Below are 23,753 nucleotides of genomic sequence, written 5' to 3'. Positions count from 1 at the left end.
CTGTCTCTATGAGATTGGACTGTCTGTAGAAAACACACTTTTTACCCCACCCCTTTTTTAAAGGTGGGGGAAATAAATTTCCTGACATAGAAGGAAAATGGTCCTCTCCAAAAGATGATCTCAATGCATTCTGCACTGGGGCTTCCCCTGAATTCAAATGTGTTGTTAAAGCATTGAGAGAATTCATATGGAAGGACTCTATCTGCACAGGAGTGAAAGGGAATGAAGCTGGTGGCTATTTGAGACGAGTTCACACAAGATTGTGTGGCAGATCACTTCCCAAAACAATCTAATGGCATTTCTGGGAGACATCAAGAAGAAAGAATGGAGCAGTCTGATGGGGAGAAGACAGAAAGACTATGTGAACACATAGCATTTAGGAAGATAAACAGATGGTCACAGAGAAACCAGAGCATTAACATATTCAGATCTTTGTGAACTCTTTCCCACCTAAGTCACCAAAAACCCACACAACCTGGACAGTTCCTCCTTACACAGAGTCTGAGGTGCATTTGTCACTGTTCTGGTTCCATTGGCATGTGCCTGCAGCAGCATCCAGGTGGGAATGCCAAGTGCCAAGGACAGAATGCTGATGCAGTGTCACTGAACACTTGTTCCACATTGCTGATAGGCTTCCCCTGGCATGCATCACTGCCTCTGAATGCTGGAGATGGTGAACAGGGAACTGGCACAGGTGTGTTAACTTTGGTTTTAGCTGTTCTCATGCTCTTAGGCACACCACACTTTTTAAAGGGGTTAAAGTTTATATCTTATGATGTAAGAGAGCATCATAAACATGTGGCTGACCATAAAAGAAAGGCTATGCCATAAGATACAGTCAGAGATCTGCTGTGAACATCCATTTCTGTTCTGTCTTTGAAAAGCTTGGAACAAATCAAGGCACAGAAGCCACAGTCCTACCTGTCCAAAGCCTCAGAAGGAAAGTGTGTTAGGAATGAAGGATTATAGTCTTGCACTGAGGCAAGGGACACTCAGTAATAATTTCACTATAGCCTAAGTCAGGGACTCAGGTACAGCTGCCAGACTAGCTCTGCAAAACTCAGACCATATCTAACAAGCTTTCTCTAAGAGAGGAAATAAAAAAGGTTTTGCAAAACATGCTAATAAATTCCTGCTCCTTATTTCAGTCATGATCGGCTTTTAGATGAGGTCAGTAAAACCCAGAGAGGGAGTGAGCAGCACAAAAGCACACTTGAGCCCACTTGTCCTGGACAAATGTATACCAGCTGGGAAGCCGTCACACTGAATTTCAATGAAACTGAGGGGACAATCACAAAGAACGTACATATATATAAATGTAGTCTCTGCTACAGTTCAGCTGAGTGACAGAAACTTGCTCAAACATGTGACACAGCTGTAAGACTGCCTCTTTAGACTTACAAATGCATTAATTATTTTTAAAAATGGCATTAAAGCTCATAAATTGTTTAAGGCAGCTTTGAAAAATATTTTGCTATGTTGAGTGAATCCAATGCCAGGAAACATCAGCCAGATCTCAATCCATACCATCTCTTAGAAATTAAAGCCATAAATCATCATCATCATAAGCCTTTGCTTGGAGTGATTTGTTCAGCATGTATAAGGAGGTAAAATCTGTAATTTGGTAGTTAAGTCAAAACAATAAATTCTCTTTAGAGAATTTTTGCATCTTAGCATCATCTGGTTTGAAACCCGATTTCTATAAATCAAAATTGACTTCTAACTGCATCATCCAGTTTGAAAGCCATGAAGTCAACAATCTTTTGACAGTTCAGCAGATGAGAGATCATCTGATAGAATAAATTACTATAAGGATTAATTACTCATTGACAGAGATCTGAAGTAGAGAGGAAATGTATCAGAAAGGTAATTTCTGCACCACTTCTGAAAGAAATAGCCACCTCATTTCTGTCATATACATACAGTGGGATGAGAGCTTATCTTCAGAGATCTCCCTTTCACAGCAGTGGCAAACTTCTTGGGAGTCTTTCTAGTTGGTGCCTGTGCTTTCAAATTGAAACAGGGTCAAACAGCTCCAAACTCTCAAGGGATTTTTGAGACCATTTTTTGAGTTCCCAAGGGCCAAATTAAAACACTGTTCTGAATATATCCAGCTTTGTGTGTTAAGAAATGCAATTTAGAATTTTTCTTTTTTTTAATCTGGTCTAGGTATTGCTTAATGTAAGAGTATTTGATTTTGGAAACGTTGTCTTCTTAATGCACTTCTTTTCCCTTGTGCAATGAAAATGTTACAGTCATCCTCTTTCTTATCTCTGCTCTCACATACAAACAATCCCAGATAATTTTATTTATCTCTGTAGCAACGAATCTATTCCGCATCACTTGGCTATCAGATCTGATGTTCCTGCACAGTTTTTCAGAACAGATATTCCATTATATATGCATCAATTCACAAGGGATGGTTTTGGTGGTGGTTCTCACTGGACCAAGGAGCAATGTCTATCAGTGATTTGAATTATGCTTTTCTGTTTCTTATATCTGAGACAGGCATCCTCTCCTAGAGCAAACACTCTATCATTTCCTCTTAGTGTATGTGTATGAAGTCTTCAACAGATGCAGTAAAGAATTTCATTTGCCAGCAACTTCCACAGCTCAGATTTCTCTTTCAGCCTTGTAATGAGACTTTCAGGTCTCAGACAGGTAGATCTGGAGTACTCTTTAACCAATCTATTGGATTTAAAGGAAGCTTACTCTCTGGAGAAACAGCATAGTGCTGGCTAGACTTGATTCCATGGTTAAGCCTATTTTATAAATAAAAGGGACCACAGCACAGGTTTGGCTCAAATAATCCATACTGTTTGTTTGGCTACCACAGTACCTGGCCTGTGTCAACTCTCCCAGGCAGTAACTGGAAATGTTCCAGGTTTATTACAGCCCAGGGGCTGTTTCCAGTAGACACTATGTAAAAGGTCATCCATATTTTGGGAAGCAAGAGTGTTTATCCATATGAGTGTGACCATACAATGCTACTTGCCTTCCAACAAAGCAAGCTCCTGGTCTGTTTTATTTAGGTGTTAGGGGTAGCCAGTGACTCCTGATCCTCCAGTCCTGCCCATCTTGGATCTAGGAAACAGCATGCCTCTGACCATGCTGAGTGTCCTTGATGACAGCCTTGAAGGATAAGCATCCCCATTCCTTATAGATTAAATACAGCCACTCAGCATCCTCTTAGACTCTGCTCCTGGTTACTGAATCCCCATTTGTCTTATCTCAAAGAGTTACCAGGAGAACATACATGCAGTGCTAGTGGGCAGCATATTCAAAATTAATAGCTATTTACTTCATCCACCTCTGGAAATACAGAAATGCAAAAGAAAATAATATATTGCCTGGATTAAGTGTATTACTTCTCTCAACACTGTGTAGACCCCACCTAGTTATGATAGCATTTTCTTGTCTGTGGACTGGGTTACAGCCTGCCTTCCAGCAGACCCTTCCTCTCTCATCTACTCCTTGGCAAGGGTTTCCAGTTTCTTAGGAAGTCCCTACAATGGTTCTGCCCTTCCTGACCTTCACCCTTCTCTAAGCAGAGCAGAAACTTTGAATGATTATATTGCTTTTTAGCCCTCAAAGACTGTTCCTACATAACTGTCAGACTTTCGCAGAGTCTGTGGCAGCACCCAGAACTCAGTCACTTTTCTGCCCCTCTGCAGCAGACTACAAAAAGGTAGTGAAACAATTAGTATCTACAGAAAATAAGACAAGTCCTTCTGTGTTACTCAGGTTCTCTCTCAGATTTCCTGTACCGGTACCATTGGCTACAAAAGGCTGTGACTCTGACAGCATGCTACGTACTTGGGTAGTAGCAAACAGCCTAGCTGCTCAATGCTAGGCAGTGTCTAGACTCATGCTCTACCTCTGTAGGCTGGCTTTCTAATTCTTGCATCTGAAAGGCCTGGTATTTGTTCATTGCAGAATGTTTTTCATTGTGTAGCAGAAGACACTTACTACTCTCCCAAGCTCAGAAGTAGAATAACAAGGAATTCTTGCGGAGATTTAAGTCTGAGGCTCACTACTTCTGTGCTTTGTTAGAACTGAGACTCTATCAGTTTGCAGTGCAAGTGCCTAACATGCTTGCTGGTAGTAACTGTATGTTAAATATGTGGCTTTATTTAGAAATCTCAGTGGCATTTGCATAGTTCTAGTTCACAGCATTTACTGGATGTCAGGTGTGTTTTGTGACAGTTTTATTACCCTACCTGTGGAAAACCTCAGCCTCCTAGACATTGAATACAATGCAGCTCATTGTATTCTGTGAGACAGCACACTGTATTTTACTGGATTAAAAGTAACTGTGGTGGAACCAAGTTTTCAATACAGTATTTCTAATGCAACTGTGGACTTCTTATTTTTGATGCTTACAACAGTGCATGGATGAAAGGAATATATGTGAAATTGTTAATTTTTAACTATGTCCTGTAGTCAAGTAATTGTTAAGGAAAATGCTTGAGATAGGAAAGTATTTTCTGCACAGTTCTGACCTGTAAGAAAAAAGGTCTGAAATCCTTGCTTCAATTAAGTCACATTGCCTGCAGCAAGGCCAGAATTTTACCTAAAGAATTAAAACAAAGTATGAGACAAAGTAGAGAGGAGTGTAGTGTGTTGCAAAGCAGTAATGTAGTATTCAATTGTCCAAAGCTGAACTTTGCAGTCATTGTTTCATGACCCAAACATGAGTTAGGAAAAGTAATCACTTTCTCATCAGTTACCACACTTATGAAATGATGGAATTTTCCATTATTTCGTAACCTGTGGTGCTGTGATTTCTCCTTCTGATTAGGAACTGGAGCCAACTGATAATGGAAAGAAATCTGCCAGCCCATATGGTGGAAAATTCCAAGCAATAATAGCACATCTAGCCTAAAAAGTACCCCAGTGATGTAGATTTGACAAGAGAATGTTTATTTTATATAAGAACCTCACTTTATACCATTAACAGGACTAAGAATCCTTTAGAACTGATGATGCTGTGTAGTCTGATGTAAGTGTGTGGCAATGCGGGCAATTCACCATGTTACTGGTCATGGTAAACAGCATGTAAAACTGGGCCACTGGTAAACAGCAAGAGTAAGAAATATTTAATCTGAAGCACACTTGAGCTAATGACAAGCTAGCACTACCTCGCTAGAACTTAATCAGCTGTGATCTGTTCAACTTGCAGTTTTTTCTTTCCTTGATCACATCTGGCCTATATGCATTTTTCACATTTAGGAAGGTACCATATGAACAGCAAACAACAGCTGATAGCGGTAGTGAAGATACAAAAAAAAAAAAAAAAAAACAAAAAAAGGGCTTTCAGTCTGATTTCTGTGTCTACACCTCCATCATCTCACTGTTTCTTCAACTTGTTCATAATGGACTTTCTCATGCAATACTAAGTGACTTCTTTTGATTAAAGCTAAATCTGATTTCTTCGTGAAAGGTTTCTATTGGTGTCCTTTTGCCCCTTCTCCATATCATAGTCTTGAGTACTTCTTGCCACTTCCTTCTTGTACTTCCCATCAAAGTACAGCACTTAGAAATTTCTTACTCACAAGTTGCCTGCTGAGCTCATTCCTCAGAAATTGCCTTCATGACTGTAGAATAAAATGTACCTACATTCGCAATGCTGAATTTAGTTCTACATAAATTAGTCACTCTTCAAAGTTTTTATTCCTGTTTGATTCTGTAATATAATTCAATAGGGCAAAAAATAAACTGTCTTTGTCTTGCCACCTCCTCCTGCTTTCTTCACCCTGTAGCAACAAAAACGAAACCGTGTCTTTGAAATCCATGTTATTTCTCTCAATCCTTCTCATCTTGGTGGTGGCGCCCAGCATTTTCTTCTCTCTGAGTGACAGTGCTGCATGTAACATTATTTTCCTCCTGTGCATTTGAGTGAGTTCTGTTGAACTGAATCCAAGTCTTACAGGTCTGGCTCTTGCTCATATTCTGAAAGTTCTGCTGATCTCTCTGGAGCTCTGTTGAGTGCTTTGGGGCTCAATCCATACAAGACTGATGAATGCCCAAGATGCAAACATTAGGTAATTGCCTTCTGCTATGAGGAAACTCAGAGCAAGGCACAGCAGCAGTGCACCTGCTGCTTTACCTGAAATCATCTAAGTGATGAGAGTCTCACAGGCATTAAGTAGTCGAGGATGCCATTTGTTTATCTACATCAGCTACAGGCAATGTGGAAGTGAGAGGTGCAGATTTCCCAAACCAAGTTGATAGTATTCACTTAGTATCCTAGCTACTTTCAGGTTTCTCTGAGATTAGTAGATCTGAAGTGATGTGAACCAGCCTCTAGCCATGTTTCTCTACGCTCCTCTTTCCACTTATCACTACAATAACCTACACTTGGTCTCATTGGTCCCCCAGTTACATGCCTAGTTTGGTGTGGTGAGGGTCTACAGCTTGTATACAGCAGATTTTAAAAGCATACAACTTGAACAAACAAGACTAAAACAAAGGCAACCATTCCCTGAGGAGGGGAAGTGGAAAGGGAGGGGCTTCTGGCTATCTAGAGACAGGTCATGTGGGAGTAGTTCGAAGCTGTGATGGGAGGATAAGACTGAACATTAGGAAGAATATCTTCATTGAGAAAGTGGTCAAATATGGGAAAAGGATTCCTTGAGAGGTGGTGGATGCCCCAATCCTGTCAGTGCTTAAGAGGCATTTGCAAAATGCCCTCAAAAATAATGTTTTAACTTTTGGTCAGCCCTGAAGTCATCAGGCAGCTGGACTAGAGGATCATTCTAATATCTTCTATGTTACACTATACTATTAATTTGTGTAAGCAGTAAGACAACTCTCAGTAGTGAGGTTACAAGAACAGACCACATACAATGATATATATGTACACCCTGTTAATTCCTATATTTGTTTCTATGAAGATATTTAATAAAATTCAGAGAAAATGCTCTGCTTTGGACTCCTGCATTGTGATAGTATTATGATTCACTCCACTGCATCAATTTGCATAAAGAAGCCCTCAAGAATTACATATTGGAGGAGGGTTTTTTAAATGGTTTAAAAATACAGACATTTAAGCAAATAGGCAGGCTATGTACTGGGAAAGATTCTAGAAGTGAAGATCTGAAATAATTATCCCTTGGAATTCTGGCACCAGAACTGGTGTTTCTCCAGTAAATCCTGCTGTATCTCTCTGAAAGGACCATGCTAAGCTGAGATAGTTGGTACCTTTCCTCCTCTTCCTTTTACTTGCCTTCTTCAGTACTTGTCAAGGAAAGCACTTAATGTGCAAACATTCGTTAAGAATTACTGTAGGGTTGTTAGTGAGTCACACTGTTCTTCAAGGCTTTTTTTATCTTCAAAGATAGAGCACTGAAACATTTATTTTCTTTTTCATTCCCACAGAAAGAGACATAAAGACAAATAAAGACAAATTTTATGTGCTGCAGAACTGTAAGTTTACAGAAGAAAAAAGGATACCTATTAATCTGCATGAAGCCTGAAATACAATTCTGGATATCAAAATCAAATTCTAAAGTGATATTAATAGATGTAGTACTTACCAAAATAAGTCCTGAGATTAATGAGGATGTGCCTGTCAAGGCAACATAGAACTTGGGGGTTAATGTGTTCAAAAACATACTCACTGAAAAAGAAAAGAGAGAAAACCATGAGTACAAGAACAGGACATGTTCTCCACATGTCTCTTCCTCCTCCCAAGTGCAGGTAAGTTATTACCTTAGCTTTGATAAAAAAGACAGTTAAAGTAACATCCTGTTCCATCTGCCTAACATGAGATAAAGCAGAGCATTAGACTACCACATGCAGAATTTTGTTTTCACAACGAAGTCAATCACAAGGCACTGGAAAACAGTTGCACACATCTGGGACTTTCCTATTTTAGTCAGTGCTCCACTGACATAGAGTATAGGATTCCCCATGATATATGGAAAACATTTTATTATATGCCTTTGCTACTTCATTGCAGTTAGAAATCTTGGAAGTCTATCTCAATGTCCTACATTCAAAATTGTCTCAACATCCTGTAGATCTTGAAGATTTTTTAAGCCTTTTACTTCTCACTACCTTGGTTCCTCACTTACAAGGTAGAAGATAATGGCATTTTCCTAATTTATTCTATTGCTCCAAAGTTGGTGAACCACTCAGTATGGCAACAGTGAATAAGTGATTAGAAAAAGACCTAACTAGCTTTCTTAGTAAGGGGTGAAAATCATGATAGTCGTCCAGATTATCTGGAATTTAGGGCAGAAGTGAAGTCAGATGAGCAATTCCATCTATATGGGTTTCTGGAAATCCAAAGGGCTTTTCTACTCATATCCCATCTTGAAAGCTCCTGAGAAAATCACCAGGTAGTCATGCTCATCCCTCATAGAAAATCCCTATGTCTAGCCTTAAGAGTACCTAGAAAATATTCTAGGTTTTTGATGACTCTACAGAAGCTACTACAGAGAACTGGAGTTCTGCTAAATTCTAGATGTTTAAAGAAAATGCAACTTTCCATCACTTTCATCTTCCACAAATGAAAACATTCCTTATAAACCACATAAAGGGTTTGAATACCTTCTGTAAACAACCCTACTGGTCTCATCCTTAACCACTGCCAAAGAATTTCTCATATATATATATATATATATATATATATATATATATATATATATATATATATACATTTATGTATATACACACATATATATTTATATATGTACATGTATCCAGGACTGGGGAGGGAACTGACAATAGTTTAGCAGGTAAATTTAGAAGGCTTGTAGCAGAGTACTAGTTATTAAAAAACGTTGATAAAAGACCTAGATATGTACGTGTGAGGCCCTTAGTTCATTCTGCTCTCTTTAGAAATAACACCTAGCAGAAATTAAATAATATGAAGCCAAAAAATTAAGAGGAGACAACAATAGCAGAATACAAACCATCAAACATATGATTCATTTGCCATGACCAGTAAAAAAAAAAGTTTTCCATAAATGCATCACAAAAAGATTAAAGCCCAATTCAGCTGCTTTGTTTAGGTTTTGGCTGCTTATTTTCTGTGTTGTTTATTTTCCTTGAAAAAGCCATAAAGCGTTAAAATGGAACTGTCCTTTCCAAGTCCACTGGAGTGGCATTAAGCACCAAGCTGATATAGTAAAGAATAAATCTGGTGGGTTTTAATGCCATTGTACATTTTCTTTCCCAAATGCACTGGATGCCAGATTCTCAGCTCCTGTAAATCAGCATCCCATCCTCCAAACTGCTGTGTGCAACACAGCTACACTGTTTCAATCCTTCCTCCTGTCCTCTCCCTTCCTGTCTAATAAAAGCAGACTTTGAAATAGTAGTCCCTGCTTTCTTCAGCCACAGCACCTACTAAGTAGGAAGAGGCATGGAGACACTGAAATCACTTTGGCTTCACCAACTACCCTGAGTCTTTTAGAAGAAACATTCCTCATTTTGGAATGCAAATGTAAGCCAGAGACATACTCAAACTATGTCACTGGGGAAATTTCAGACTGCCAGTGAAACTACTTCCTTTGCTTCCTTTGGTCAGGATATGCCTGAGAGAGAATATGCTGTGATGGGATATGGATGCCTGTGTTCTACCTTGTAACATAGTGCTACTGCCGTGCCAACATAACATGAAAAGCCAGGCAGCAAGAGACTTTACAGGGGATCTTTCTCTTCCACTCTCCCATCACAGCTTCACAGCTTATGGAATACTGGAATTTTTTGTATTAAAATTTCCAATTACACCCTGGAAGTAATTTGATTTCCAAAGCTGTGAGCCATCTGAGTCTACTGTGAAGATTCCACATAAGCATATCCATTGAATAATATATAAAAATAAAAATTATAAGGATATAGTCTATTTGCTTTAAATATTATTACTGACTTCCATCCATAAAAATTGTTTTGGGAAATACATCCACACTTGGAAGAAAATTAGCTGTATGGAGCTCATCAGTGGTGTAGACTGAATAAGGCTCATAGGAAATGCTATTAGCTTTCTTCTGTCACCACTCTTTTACAAGCAATGTATACTGGTTTATAGAGAAACTCTCAGATGTGAATGGAGATTGCATTTTATTTATCTGTAATTTCCACAAGTGTTACTGCTTTCTTCTTTACCGGCACATATACTGGTGCTCCTTTATCCTCCTTACTATAGGCTGCTGGAAATCTTCACTTTTACAGCTTAGTCACAGAACTGGCAAGGTGAACAGATATGATGCTGGATGCTTTTAGATTTTATAGGCCAGACTCCCAGACAACTGAAGTAACTCAGTAGATTTGATACACATGCACTCAACAACCAGAGCTGTTTGCCTGGACTGTATCTCTCTAATCCTTTGGCCATTCTTTTTCCCACTCATTAAATATAAGAATCCTCTATTTCATTTTGAAAAGTATCGTCTTTAGCCAATTATTTTCAGAAGTTTTCAGAAGTGCCTAAGCTACTCTCCCAGTTCCTTTGTCTCCATAAATATTATTAACAAAAGGAAACACTTTCTAATAAGAAACATATCTCCAAAACAGTAAAACTAAGCATGTGTGTTTTTATTCTGGAGTCAATAAGAATTTCATCATTGTTTCAGCAGAAACTACATCAAGGCCTAATTCTCATAATTAATCTCAAGTGTAAAAATCAATCCACTTTTCCATTGTGAAATATATCATTATCCAAAAGGGAGCATTTCTTTACAGTCAGCATTCTAACAGTGAAGAAATCACTATCATATCCAACATCTCCATCCCCCAGTGGAATCAGGGTTCCTGAGTGTGTTGCAGTAAAGTAGAGCCATTAGATAAATGCTTCCTGTCCATCTGCCTAAATTTGGATAGGAGTATTTTACTCCTGTATTTCCATTTGATGATGTAGCAGGACTGAAGAGGAGTCTGGAGAGGACTGATGTAGAGGAGCAGAGAGATTTCTGAGAAATGTGAGTTGAAGTCAATAGCAGATGACTGCAGAATAAAGAAGCCAGGTAGAATCATCAGCAAAAGGTAGTACTGTATGTAATTTCTTCTGAATTCCAGTGTATGCCTGATTATTTCTGTTCACAAAGGGAAGCAGCTATTCAGTTCACATTATCATCTCTTGTCTGTAACTTGGTAGGACTTCAAAAGGGCAAGTAATGAGTATCTAGACAAAGAAACTTGAGTGACAAAGAAACTTTATTGATGTTCCTGCAGTTCCTGCAACTTGTTTGAAATTACTGTCAAATCCCAATTATTTACACAGGCTTTTGAGAGCGAATTATCTATTTTAGGTGTGTTAGTACAGCTTGTTTTGTATTTCTTTACTGAAAATAAGCATGACTCATGAATTCTGTCTAGAATAGCCAAACATGTACTTATGAGAGACTCCTGGTCCTCTATCCTGACTCCATCCCCTCTTTCTTCCCTTCTCTTTATTGCTTTCATTTTAATAATACCTGAGACATCCAGAATAAGACATATTTACGTTTTCAGAAGTGCCTAAGTTACACTGGTCAGTCATTTCATCCTTCTGTATACTACCTAGGGAAGGACTGTTATTTCATCGTTAACTGTGCATGCTCACAGAGATGAATTTACATCCTATTCAATTCACAGCAGACAAGTTACAAAATCTAACACTTATATCTAACATTCCCAGTTGAGACTAATCAAAAGAGGTGATTGAAACTTTTTTGAAAGCAGATGCCATTTCATTCATGTTATATATATTAATCATTTCCAATACTTGTGATTCATTCTGAACCTGGGAATAAAAACAAGAGGAAAATCCAGGTATTTTTCAAGTAACAGAATCCTTGAAACATGTAAAATATATCACTCAAGATGATAAAAAACACTACTGCTTTATAAATTTCTTTAAGGTCTTGAGGCATTCAGAATTCAAGCACGTGAGGAACCATAGTAGAAAACACTGGGGTTGAACTGCTAAAAGTATCATATTAACTGCTGCATCAGTTAATTACATTAGAAGGTCACTAGGGGAGGGAGCACTGCAAACTACCAACTATTCCCACATGCAGATCTTCTAAAATGACAGCCCCATTACCTGTTTCTGAATGTGAAGTGATGTAAGTGTACGTAAGGGCCAAATAAAAATTTAATAGCAATGTAACATAAATCATATACATATACATGTAACATAAATCATACACCAACAGATCAAGCAAAGACAGGATGGCATAATTTATGGCATTTCTTTGTTATCTCAAAATGCAGGTAAAATGATATATACATCAATAACCTTGTTAAATAAAAAATATGCATAAATAAATAATATATAAATTAAATAAATAAATAAAAATATAACTGGGTACAATAGTTAATTTTGTAAGAGCAAATTGCCAGAAAATATATAAAAGTTTATAAACGCAGAGCCCTTCCAGTGCATTACCAGTCCTTAAATCATTATGGCTTTACTATTTGAGTCAATAAGAAATTCTGCTGCACTTTCTCCTCTGCATATTTGCTTGGTATGCAGACTGATGCAAACTCTTTTAACACCAGTACCAAGAGCCCCAAATCCTTTAGACAGGCAACAAGATAAGAAACCTATTGTTGGAGACCTCTGACACAGCAATTTAATTTCTTTTCACTGCAGCCATCCATTCAGGCTGCTGTTCTAACACGGTACAGAAGACAGGACAGGGACTGGCTTGTTTCACAGGGGCCTCTGCTTGGATTAATGAAGCTCCCCAGTTCAAAGTTGTAGCAGCAATGAAGAGCTCTTCTACCAAAGTGTCAGCAAAGAGGGCAAAATTAAGTTCAGTAAACTTCTTTTACTAAATGTATAAACTTTCCCTCTCTGAGTATGAAACACTGCATACTCTTTACTTTAATTTAACTGCTTGTACATAAACTTTCTGAATTCTCAACCCCTCCCTCATAAGGATGTTGCTTATAATATACTTTTGGGAAAACCCACTAGGGTCAAGCTGAATTATGCATTATATACTGTGATGGTCTCCAGCTAAATGTAAATCTAAACCCCATCATATTTAAAGCTAGCACAGAGTATTGTCTCAGAAAAACAAAAGCACTTTCACCAATTTCCAGGATTTTCCCTGGGAGGCTATTAAGATTTTTTTTAACTTCTTCAGACTTCTTAAAGGAATTACCAAAGAAGTAAGCATTCAAAAGTTTCAGAATGCTACAGAGAGATTCTCCATTTACTTGTTGCAGATGCTATGCAGCTTCCTTCTGTAAGGCCTTTTGTCTAGATCTGTTTTCAAAAAATTTCAAAAAAATTTCTAACCCTTAAACAAACATGTGGCCATTTCAAGCAGAAACAGCTGGTGTCTTATCTGTGCACAAGGAAATCCAGATGCCCACTCACTTTGTTCAACCACCCTGTCCCATCCTAAAGGCTGAGTGAGAGTCACATTCAGACACATGGCGCCCGTGCTAATGGCCAGGAGTCTGTAGCTCTCAGTTACCACTGGATCAGAGCCCAGGTGAGAGAAGATGGTGATGCACCAGAAGCCTCCTGTTACTTCAGCTCTGATTAACTACATAGTTGCGCATAATCAAAGTTCTGCCAATACAGATATTTCAAATTAGTGAAATAAAACCTTCTGGATGGAAGACCACTCTCTCTTCCATGTTTTCTTTCCACACACTCGGTTCTTCCATCTTAAATGCACGTTTTCCCTTTCAATAGAATAACACAATAAAAAGGGAAGTGAGTAGTGACAGTCTTCGGCAGAAAAATTGGGTATGATGGGAGAGGCTTTTGGCCACAAAGCACAGCCCAAAGAAAAGAAAGAGCAGATGGTAGTAAACACAGGACCAGTTACGTGTCAAAAACTTTCAGGTTTATTTACTTATAACTGAAAAATAAAGAGTTTTAAAAATGGTAACTAACATTCTTTCCACTTTGCGACCCAACTGCCCACTAAGCAAATTACATCTAGCACAGAAAACTGAGACAAATCTTACTAAATTCAGTCCATCTTTTCCCAAAAAAATGCTGCCTGAGGATTGCAAACAAATTCTATTTAATCATTCTTCCCAACATGCTAACATGTTAAGTATCTGAAGGCCAAAGTGACACAATGATCTGTGCTGCCTTGCTTTTCAACACCAAGTCAATATTCATATTACGATGTCCAAAAGTTATTTGATTGATCAAAACCCTTGTCTCACTTCCTAGCAGGAATTAGTCTGTGCTGGCTGTGGAGCTTTTGGGAGTTAGACAAATACTCTACATCCTTCAGAGTGCATTAGCCATTCAGCCTGTTACAGTAAGTTTGCTTATCATCACTGTGAATAGTATACAGGGAAATGTAACTGATAAGAGATAAGAACCAACACAGAGCTGAGGGCAGAAGGGTATACAGGTGCATCAAGGAAACCAGATCTGTGAGACAAAAAAGCACTTAAGACCCTACTATGACGTGGGAGAGGAAAAAGAAAAGAAAACCAGGTTAGAGGTAGACTAGTAAAATACAAAGATGAGCTAAAAGAAAATTAGAAAATTGAATGGCAGTAAAAATTATCATGCATAGAAAGATTATAGAGGCAAGAACGGCAAAAGTAAAAAAAAGACACAATAAATTACACAGGCAACATGAATGCAAACAAAGGCTATTTTTACTTCAGCAAGAGATGCTTTGCATGTCAAAAGTACCTTTTCACTGGGAGAAATAAGACTGCCAACAATAACAGCTTTGGTCATTTGGGAAGAGATGGTGTCCAAAAGTTATTCCTTGCTACCAAATACACTCCAAAGCCTTTTCTCACAAACTATTAAACCATTAACAAAAGGCGCTACTAAAGGTTCCTATTCCCAGCTATATTTTCCCAGAATGTCCTGCTGTGGTCAACAGCTACACTATGCCTCATGAACGGAGAGGTTAGACACACAGGCAGAAAATGCACTATAACTATACCCACCCCAAGGAACACATTCTGTCTTGGGAGTTTAAATACTAAAGCCGACTTAGTATAACTACATCCGAGCACAGTGTTTTGCTGTTCCATTTGTCTGAGGTCATGAACTCTCTACCTTGCAGATTTGGGGAGAGTAAAAATATGAAGAAAAGATCAACTTTCCCGAATGCAAGTCACTATTATAATGCAAATTTTCTGACAGTTACCCCTGCCAAGGGATAGGGACATTTGCTCTTGCTTTCACAGTGCGGTGATGACATGAGTTAATTACACAGCTTCTGTTAATTGCAGAGCATGCTGCATGAACACCAAGATTTGCTAATAGTTGGCAGCAAAAACCCTTCTAAAAAAACCCACCCATCCCCTCCCCACAAACCAACAAAATCCCCACAGCATTTCCATTTAAAGCCAACAAGGGAGAAACCACTTCCCTTGCAGCCCTCAGCTATTTGGGATTGAACTATGCATTTCTTTATGACCATCACGGTGTCCTAATGCTAAAAGGAGACTAGTGATATTAATAATGTACAAGTGGAAAGGAAAGACTGGGTCAAATAAGAATAAGGCATCAAAGATGAGCAATGACGTGTTGAATAGAGATATTAATACTTGGATTTTTAGAGATGTGGATATATAAAGTCATGTTGTTGCTTGGCTGTCAGTCAAATTCTCTTGCAACACTTTCAGCTTTAATTCTTCTAAAATCAAGTTGCTTGCAAATTAATTTCAAACACTGTCATTATATGCATCTCCCCTGCAGATTTAGTTTCAAGAATCATGAGTCCTTGTCAAATTTTTATTTCAGCATTGCACTGCATGAGGAAATGCTCTCTCAGATTCGTGATGATGTCTTTGTAGGCAGAACCAGTCCAGATACTGGAGAGAGCATCTTCACAGTTAGGTTGTGGTTTCCTTTTCTAATCACACACATACAAGTGTGTGTATCATTGAATTCCTCAAATCAAAAGCAAAGGAAATCCTGATGTGATGCAACAGCCAGATGAGGATGGACTCCCCAGAGGTCTCTCAGGTGACTGCAGAGTATCACCATGCAGAGACATTTTCTACCTTCTCTTGGATACACATTTGTAAGAGAAAGCAAGAGTAGGGCAAGAGTATGGCTGTTGCACAGTTTATCAGGTAGATGTTTTGAAGTCTTTTAGGTCTTCAGTTTAGGGTGCACAGTGATTGGACTCTACCAAAAATCATTAGTGATGTATTTCATTGCAAAAATGTACTTAAACACTAACAAAATACCTTATTTTCCACCCTGCACCCCAAAGTGTACCAAGAAATCTTTATTTCAAGATTACTGTTAACATCATGTAAACTGAACTGACAGATCTTTACCCAGTTTGGATAGGCATTCCTTGCAAAGTTAAGACGTAACCTGTTACCTTAACTGTTGATTATTCTGAGGCATTACACAGATTTATGTGGTTTAGCCTTTCAAAGCTGTATTAAAACAAAAGCCAATTACTAAACCTAATTATCTGGAGTCATTTAAGAAAATTAAGGGCTTTTGTTCCAAGTACCAGATCAGTACAGCTCTCTCAATGGAATGGGTATGTTTTGCAGAACACTCAGGGAGGTAACTGCACCATTAAATCTTTTTGATGTTGGTTCATTAGCTGTGTAAAGAATACCCTAAACTAAAAGTTTGTCACAGTGATTAATTCCAATTGCAGAGATAACAAAGGTTAATCTGCTCTAGAGAGACAAATCATGCAAAGAGTTTTCACCAGCATTCCACAAAAGAAAATATCCCATGGGTTCCCATTATCCAGGAACCTCTCTCAGAAGAGGTACTGCCATGCCAAGACAAAAGAGACACATGAACAAAGCACCCTCAGCTGCCCTGCAGCCTCATTTTGTGTCTCCTTTTCTTCCAGGCAGGATTTGATAGGAGCACTAAACCAAGAGATAGGAGCAGTGCTACGCTTGCCATCCTTGCTTGTGCGTTGCATTCCTTTGCATACAAAAAGACAGGAGCACTGTGATTTCTACAATAAATGAAATTGTGTCAGCAATGAAAAAAAAAATCAGAAAACTGGGCTGAAATTTGCATATTGACTAAACTATTTTATAAAAACATTTTTTTTTTTAAAATTCTGGAGAAATACTCTATTCCAGACATTTCTGTCCTAACCTTGGCAGCCTGACTCTATATAGTAAATCTATTTTGAGAGTCTCTAAGATGCTGATCTCTTTGCATACAAGAAATTGCAAGGAGCTTCTTGGAATAGAGGTGACTAGAAAACACTTTCATAATTAGAACCAGCAATGTCATGAAAATTCCCTGGAGATCTATAATAGCTGATATCATTATCCTGTCATTGAAAACTCACCTACTTACAAAATCAATAAGGTGTTTGTGCCATTTTTCTCCCATAAGAAATTTCAACCTATGATAAATTTCTATATGAGGCAGGGATTTGTATTTTTTTTCCAGTAATTGATGGCCTAGGTAATGTGACACAAAAATAAGGGAAAAATTTTTTTTCTATCAAGTGTGATTCATTATCGCTATGTACTTAATAATCAGCTTTCCCCTTCAAAATATTCTTAACACTGTGTGACTCACACAGTAACTGTACCAAAAGAGAAAGAAGGCAAGGCAAGTAGAAAACTTTTACCTCTTTGCCTCCATTTTGGGGTATTTCAAAGAAAGCAGAGCAGCAGGTTTTACAAGTACTGTATAATCTCCATTGTCTACAGTCTCTTGGGTTATCCAACACTTACTAAAATGGAAAAGGCTCTAGAGTAACTCTGCAGACAGAACTGCAATCTGCATTCAGGACCTGATTGATGAGGAGATAAACGTCAGGGGGGGGAATTCTGCATAATAAAGATTTTCAGTAGAATGAGCTCCAGATTAAGAATTTCCAACCAAATGCAAAGCAAATGATGCAGTGGAGTTTGAGGGAGCACCCCTCTCACACAGACTTATGGATATATAGCATTAAGCTAGACTTCTTTAAAAATATCATCTTGTGGCTGGGGTGGTCCTCCTGTCCCCCATAGGGAGTGAGTGTCTCTCCAGTGCCATTTCCTCTAAAGATCCTGTGTGTCTGCGAGACAAAACCAGACTGTCCATAGTTTTAAAGTTTGCTTTGTTTCATGAGAAGACTGCATTAAAATTAAATGCCATGTAGTCTACGTCATTAATATTAACAATAATGATATTATTTGGATTAGCCTTTGATGAAATCCCATGAGAAAAGGCAGTGCAAGACACCCACTATTTTTCTTATTGAATATTTGATGATTTTAATTCCAAACATGACTGTGGCTGACTTGGCTGAAAATAACTGAAATAGCATTCTGTCCAAAAGTGTCTTCTTTAATTTTCCTTTCTTCTGTTTAAAATTACCGAATCTTTTCAGAGGTGGTTCTCCTCATGCAGGTAACAGGGACCAGAGGAGGGGTGAGGCAGGACTTGCAAGGCAGGACTCAAACTGGTACTCTACCTGTGGCAGCAGTCAGGCTGTTCACAAACACCACCTCCACCACACATTAACCCCAGCACTGTGAGCTACCTGCCAGCTACTGTCAGGTTTCTTTTCCTCTAAAGCCAACTCCCATGGTAGGACAAGTGAAAAATGCAGGAATAAATTAGCTAAATGTAGCACCCTTGGTAGATGTTAAACTCGCATGAGAAGCAACACCTGCACAGTACTTAGTGTAACCTGTGTTCTCATCCCTGTTCTTGTCCCACTCACATACTGTATTACCTCTAACTTGAAAATTCAAAGCTGTATTTGGAAGCTCCCACATTTAGATCCAGCTGGGAATGTGCAGAAGTAAACACTTGTTTACCTGTCTGAATTCTCCAGGTAGACATCAAGGAGCTGAAGAACACACCCCAACATTTTAGTAAATAACTCTATTGAAATAGTCTGCATGTCATACCGGATCAAACTGTAGCTGGATTCTAGAAATAATGGTACAGAAAGCAATTTTAAAAAATCCCAAAAGTATTTCCCTTTGTGATTATGCCTATGCCTTTGGTTTTGCCCAGTTTTTTGCACACCAGCTTGTGAGAAAGTAGCTGAGCTAAAGGCAGGGTATGCCAGAAGCACAGCTTGTCAGCAACTCTGCCCTTCCATTCCATTGCATCATGCAGATCTGGGTCTCAAAACAGGCAGCTAATGGCTGAAGATCCTCTTTGCAAGCTCCCCCCTTGACACTGCGAGTTCCTCAAAAATCAGGCCAAGATGGCTCAAATTGAATGTCTACGATTAGGAAGTGGCTTTCAAAGTCTGGTCAGACAGGCAATGTCACTGAAGTGAGACAAATCTCAGGAGCCCAGCTTTCCATTCTCTAGGGCTGGTAAGACCTGAGCACATGTTGCTTCTACTGATTTTCAAACATGACTGAGTGGTATTTCATCACTGCACCAGTGATGACCAGAGAAGGTGGTCCAGAGAAGGCCATGCTGCAAAACTAGCCCATCAAAATGCTCTGGTTTTATTGCATCTGCTTAGTCTTCTTCTGGTCACATTAGTGTATCTAGCTCTAGTGACCATGCCTATGCTAATCTTCAGATGATGGTGGTTAATTATGATAATCACTGCATTGGAATTTTTGCTGCTGTCCATTAATGTGACCTATTTAGATCACCCTGGAAAAGCTGTCTCTAAAGCTAAAACTTGCCATGTTTTCCCTAAATAAAGTACCAAAGTTTCTAGTTTTTTTTGGGGTAAGGGAATGCCAATGCAAATGTATTCAACAGCTGGGGGACCTCCCATCCACTCCCAGTTGTCCCTACACCTGTGGTCAGGAACTAACTTTCTATCTGGCCTTTAAGGGAGAGTGAGAGGAAAGTGACCTCCAAGTGTGTGGCACATGGAGCCAATTCCCCTCTGAACACACATCTGAATGAGCAACTGCTTCAACAGAAAAATCCAGAACAAAACTTTGAGAGTGGCAGAATACCAAAATCAATACAGCAGTACATTCAAAGTGGGCTCTGGTACAGAAAGCTCAAAGAGGGAATGCAAAATTATTGTAGGAGGGTACTTAACTTAATGCTTTTCAAAATGCCACTTGGCTCAGAAACAGAGAGATTCAGAACCTGCTAAGTGTGTTTAAGCACTTGGAACTGTAGCATTTAAATGACCAACAAAACCCCTATTGCTCATTATTCAAAGCACAAAATACCACTGAGAGGGCAGCTGACTTTCTGGCTACAAGTGCCCATTAGAGAGATGTGCTTAGGGGTATATATAATATTGGAGCAACATGGAACTTGCAATGGATCTTGGCTTCTGCTCCCAGCTTCATGGCTGGCTTGCCTGCAGTCTTTCCATGCAGTGCTTTGGGGCTTTGGATCCCCAACTGTGCTTTGGGAAGAGACCTAAGTAACCTTTTGTGTGCAAAAGCAGCAGAGATCTTTGCACTAATTTCTGGCCCCACTACTTGAGTCTTCAGTTGCATGTAGCACCTACCTAAACCCCAGCAAAGTGAACTGCTCTGGCCTTTTCCAGGAAATGATTCTGGTGGTGTCACCCTCTGAAATAGCTGACTATATCCAAAGGAAGGCATTACATCCAGTATTTTCCAGCAGACCTCATCTAGGTCCAGTCTGTCCCAGGACAGCACGGTAGTCTACACCCGTGGTGGTCTGTGAAGCAAACTTGCTTGCTTTTCACTATATATAAACGGGTTAGGAGATAAAATAATTATGTAATAATTATTATATAATAATAATAATAAAATATATAATAAATAATAATAAAATAATGAGAACATATGTAAAGGTGATTAGAACAAGAAACTAATGCAGCCTTCCAGACTAAAAAACTCATTTTTAGCAGAAAAAGTGAAGACTACATATAACCTGCTGTGTTGGGTTTGGGTCTCCCTGTATTTGGCTATGATCTCCCTCTTTTCTTTATTACTTTATAAAAAGAAAAACAGCTCCCCAAAGGAGGTTTCTTTGACCTCCAGCAACATTAGCACTATTAAAGAATGGGTCCCTTGAAAGAGCTCTTCTTCATATTATGCAATGAATCCTTCCCATGGTGAAGAGCTGCCACTGAGCAAGAAGATCCCCAAACTTTGAAAATAGGAAACATCATCATTTAGGGGAATTAAGGAAAACCATCAGAGCTTGTTAAGGCTTTGCTGCCCAAAGGAAACAACACACCAAAGCTTGCCAGAAAAGCCAAGCTCAGTTGACACTGGCAACAGAAGCCAAAGGCAGGAAATACCATAGGTCTGTGAGCTTGAAATGGTATCAAGAGATGTTACCATCTTGTAGCTGTATTAAAAAATGTATAACCTGTATAAATATATATGTATAATATATATATAATAAAACCTGTATAACATGCAGTGGGGCAAGATTTGTTTATTGCTGCATGAATACTTCAAGAAAGAAATTAACCCTTTCCCAAAAACATTCACAATTTTCTCAGCAAAGTGTAACACTAAAAACAATACTTAACTGTTTTTCAAAACTCTTGGTTCTTTTCCATTAACAGGTTCTTTGTCCTGAGGACATTTAATTTTTAGATTAAATAAATAAATCCAGTATTTTTTACCTTATGAGTTGTAAACATGGCTTTGTGGGGAAAATGCATCTCTTGAAATGGAAATATTATAATAGACTTCTAGACTTCTCCAAAATGGTGATTACCTTTTTCCGGTAAGAAAAACTCCTGAGGAAACTATTCCAGGTTTGCTGCTCATGAAATACACTCATTTTTAAAAATAATTAACTAAAAGCACAGAATCATTATCTTCTCCCTAAAGCTTTTTTTTTTCTGTAGAAGTTTTCACAATTAAATTCAATATTGCCAGTTTTACCAAGTTAAATTAATACCACCAAATAGGTAAATCCTTCAGAGATTAGTTAGTCTTAAACCAGATCTGGGCAGACAACTTGCAGTTGTTTTTGTTGTAATTTTAAGTATGTTGCTCTTACTGGCTTTCAAAACCAAGGAAATATGTTTAATCCTATGCTTGATTGTTCCTTTGAGGTTAAACAAGAAATAAAATGGCAAGAGAACATTGTTTACAAAAGTAAAGTTGTCTTTGCCCCATCTGCCAGCTGCCATCAGTGCTGCTTGGCTGTGAGAAAATGCTAGCTACATGGGTATGTATGAGGAAAACTGAAGCACCACACAAGGCCACTGACATTTTTCCCATACTCAAGTTTTGGGACATTCTGGCAAATTAGGCAAACTGAGCATCACTGAAGCAAAATTACAAGTAAATACGTAGCACAGATATTCAAATGAATAATTAAAGCAAATCCTCCTGGGTTACACAACCTGCTGCCTGGGTGTTCGAAAACAAGCTCCTGAGGAGTGGTTACAAAACACCTCTTCACTGAAGGAAGTCAAGGACAAGGACTCAGGGCCTGGAGAACCTCCTTCCATGCAGACTACACTGGTACTAAGCAGCACAGCTTGCCCTGAGCTCAGCTGCAAAGTGCAGAGTATTTATCCTGCAGTTTCACACTTATTTCATATGGAGCCAAGCAATTTCTGCCAAATCCTCACTGATAAGACTGAATAATCATAAAAAAGGAAAGCAAAATTGACAAATAAAATGAAACATCTGGATTCTCTACTCATAGTCTTGAAAAGTATCATTTTATGTCTGAGTAGACCAATACTGATTTTTCTGTTTTGCTCGGAGCAGACAAAGTTTTTCACCACAGTTATACTCCCTTTCTTTAGAATTGTATATCACCAGGAGCCCTGCACAGAGCTGCCAGGGAAAGCAGAGCCTCTGTTAGCAGATGGGCCCATTAGGATCTTTTGCTTGAGGCCAGCATGAGTGGGACCAAAGTTCTGTCTGTACATCAGATTACCTGAAGTGCTCACATGGGTTAAAAGTTATTTGCATGGAGTTATTTGCTCCTCCACCTCTTCAGGGCACAGCTGCAGTTTGTAAGTTAATTTCCCCAGCACACCAGCATCCAGTTCACAAGGCCATTTTTAGTTCCTTCCATGCTGCAGTAGTTTAAAAGCCTCTTCTTGCCTCCACTTCTGTTATGTACATCCATTTCCTTACCGCCAATGCAGTTCCTTCCTCTTGGACTTGTAAATTATTCATTCTATCAGTTAGCTCAATTTAGTTTCAATTTGCAATGTCATTCAAACATAGCACAGTAGATTTATCCTCTCCTCTTTCACCTCCCGTCCCATCCCAATGCATTGGAGGTGCTCTCAAAAGGAGAAGGAGCCAGAGTGCAAACCTCCTGTTTGTATCTTTTCTGACAGGAATAGATAACAGCACCCATTTCTGAAGAGTTAAGCAGCGGTTGCCACTTCTAAAATCTAATTGTATAGTAAACAATGATGGGCCAAATGTATAATGAATGCTGATGGGCAAAACTCTAGTCAAAGTTCTCACTGACACAGAACAATTTCCCAGTAAATTATTTCATAAAGCTTTCCCTGAAATCAGATATCCCTGTAGTTCAGCTAAAAAGTCTGGGAAGAAAATACGAAGAAGCGATTCATGAACAGAATTGAAGGACAAAGGGATATAATCAGGAAATACAGGTATTTATCTTACTTAAAGGAAGAACAAAAAGTTCCTTTACCCTTGAAGGAAAATAAACCTGTTAAGAAAAAGGAAACCATCACTGCCAAGGCTCTATTGGAAGAATAAAGTCCATAATAGATTTTTGTATTGCCTGGTGGGGTGAAGGCAGTGGGATTCCTGGATGGGTGCTAATTCATGGGGATAGCCTGGGGATGCAGCAGCCTCCTCTTTTTGAGGCAGGGCAGCCTCTGTACTACTGAACCTCGCTTTGAAAGGGACCCCCAAGAAGCTGAAATCAGTAATTGACGGCATTGCCACACACTATGAGTCAAGCCCAGGTGAGGGGCAATGCAGGCCCTTCCTGGACAAGG

The 23,753-nt window shown here is 38.8% G+C and overlaps 1 protein-coding gene across 3 annotated transcripts in view; it reads right to left on the bottom strand.

Moving 5' to 3' along the window:
* The window catches only part of ST7 (suppression of tumorigenicity 7), a 133,715-nt gene that overhangs the window by 50,829 nt on the left and 59,133 nt on the right, over nucleotides 1-23,753 (bottom strand). For all 3 annotated transcript variants that reach the window (XM_053943449.1, XM_053943452.1, XM_053943450.1), the window contains exon 2: nucleotides 7,539-7,621. In XM_053943449.1, coding sequence (XP_053799424.1) covers nucleotides 7,539-7,621 — 83 coding nt within the window. The remainder of the gene's footprint in view (nucleotides 1-7,538; nucleotides 7,622-23,753) is intronic.

The sequence above is a fragment of the Vidua chalybeata genome, chromosome 5 (assembly GCF_026979565.1).
Source record: "Vidua chalybeata isolate OUT-0048 chromosome 5, bVidCha1 merged haplotype, whole genome shotgun sequence".
NCBI classification, from domain to species: Eukaryota; Metazoa; Chordata; class Aves; order Passeriformes; family Viduidae; genus Vidua; species Vidua chalybeata.
Note: the sequence above shows the minus strand (reverse complement) of the source record. Positions and strands in the feature narration are given on the sequence as shown.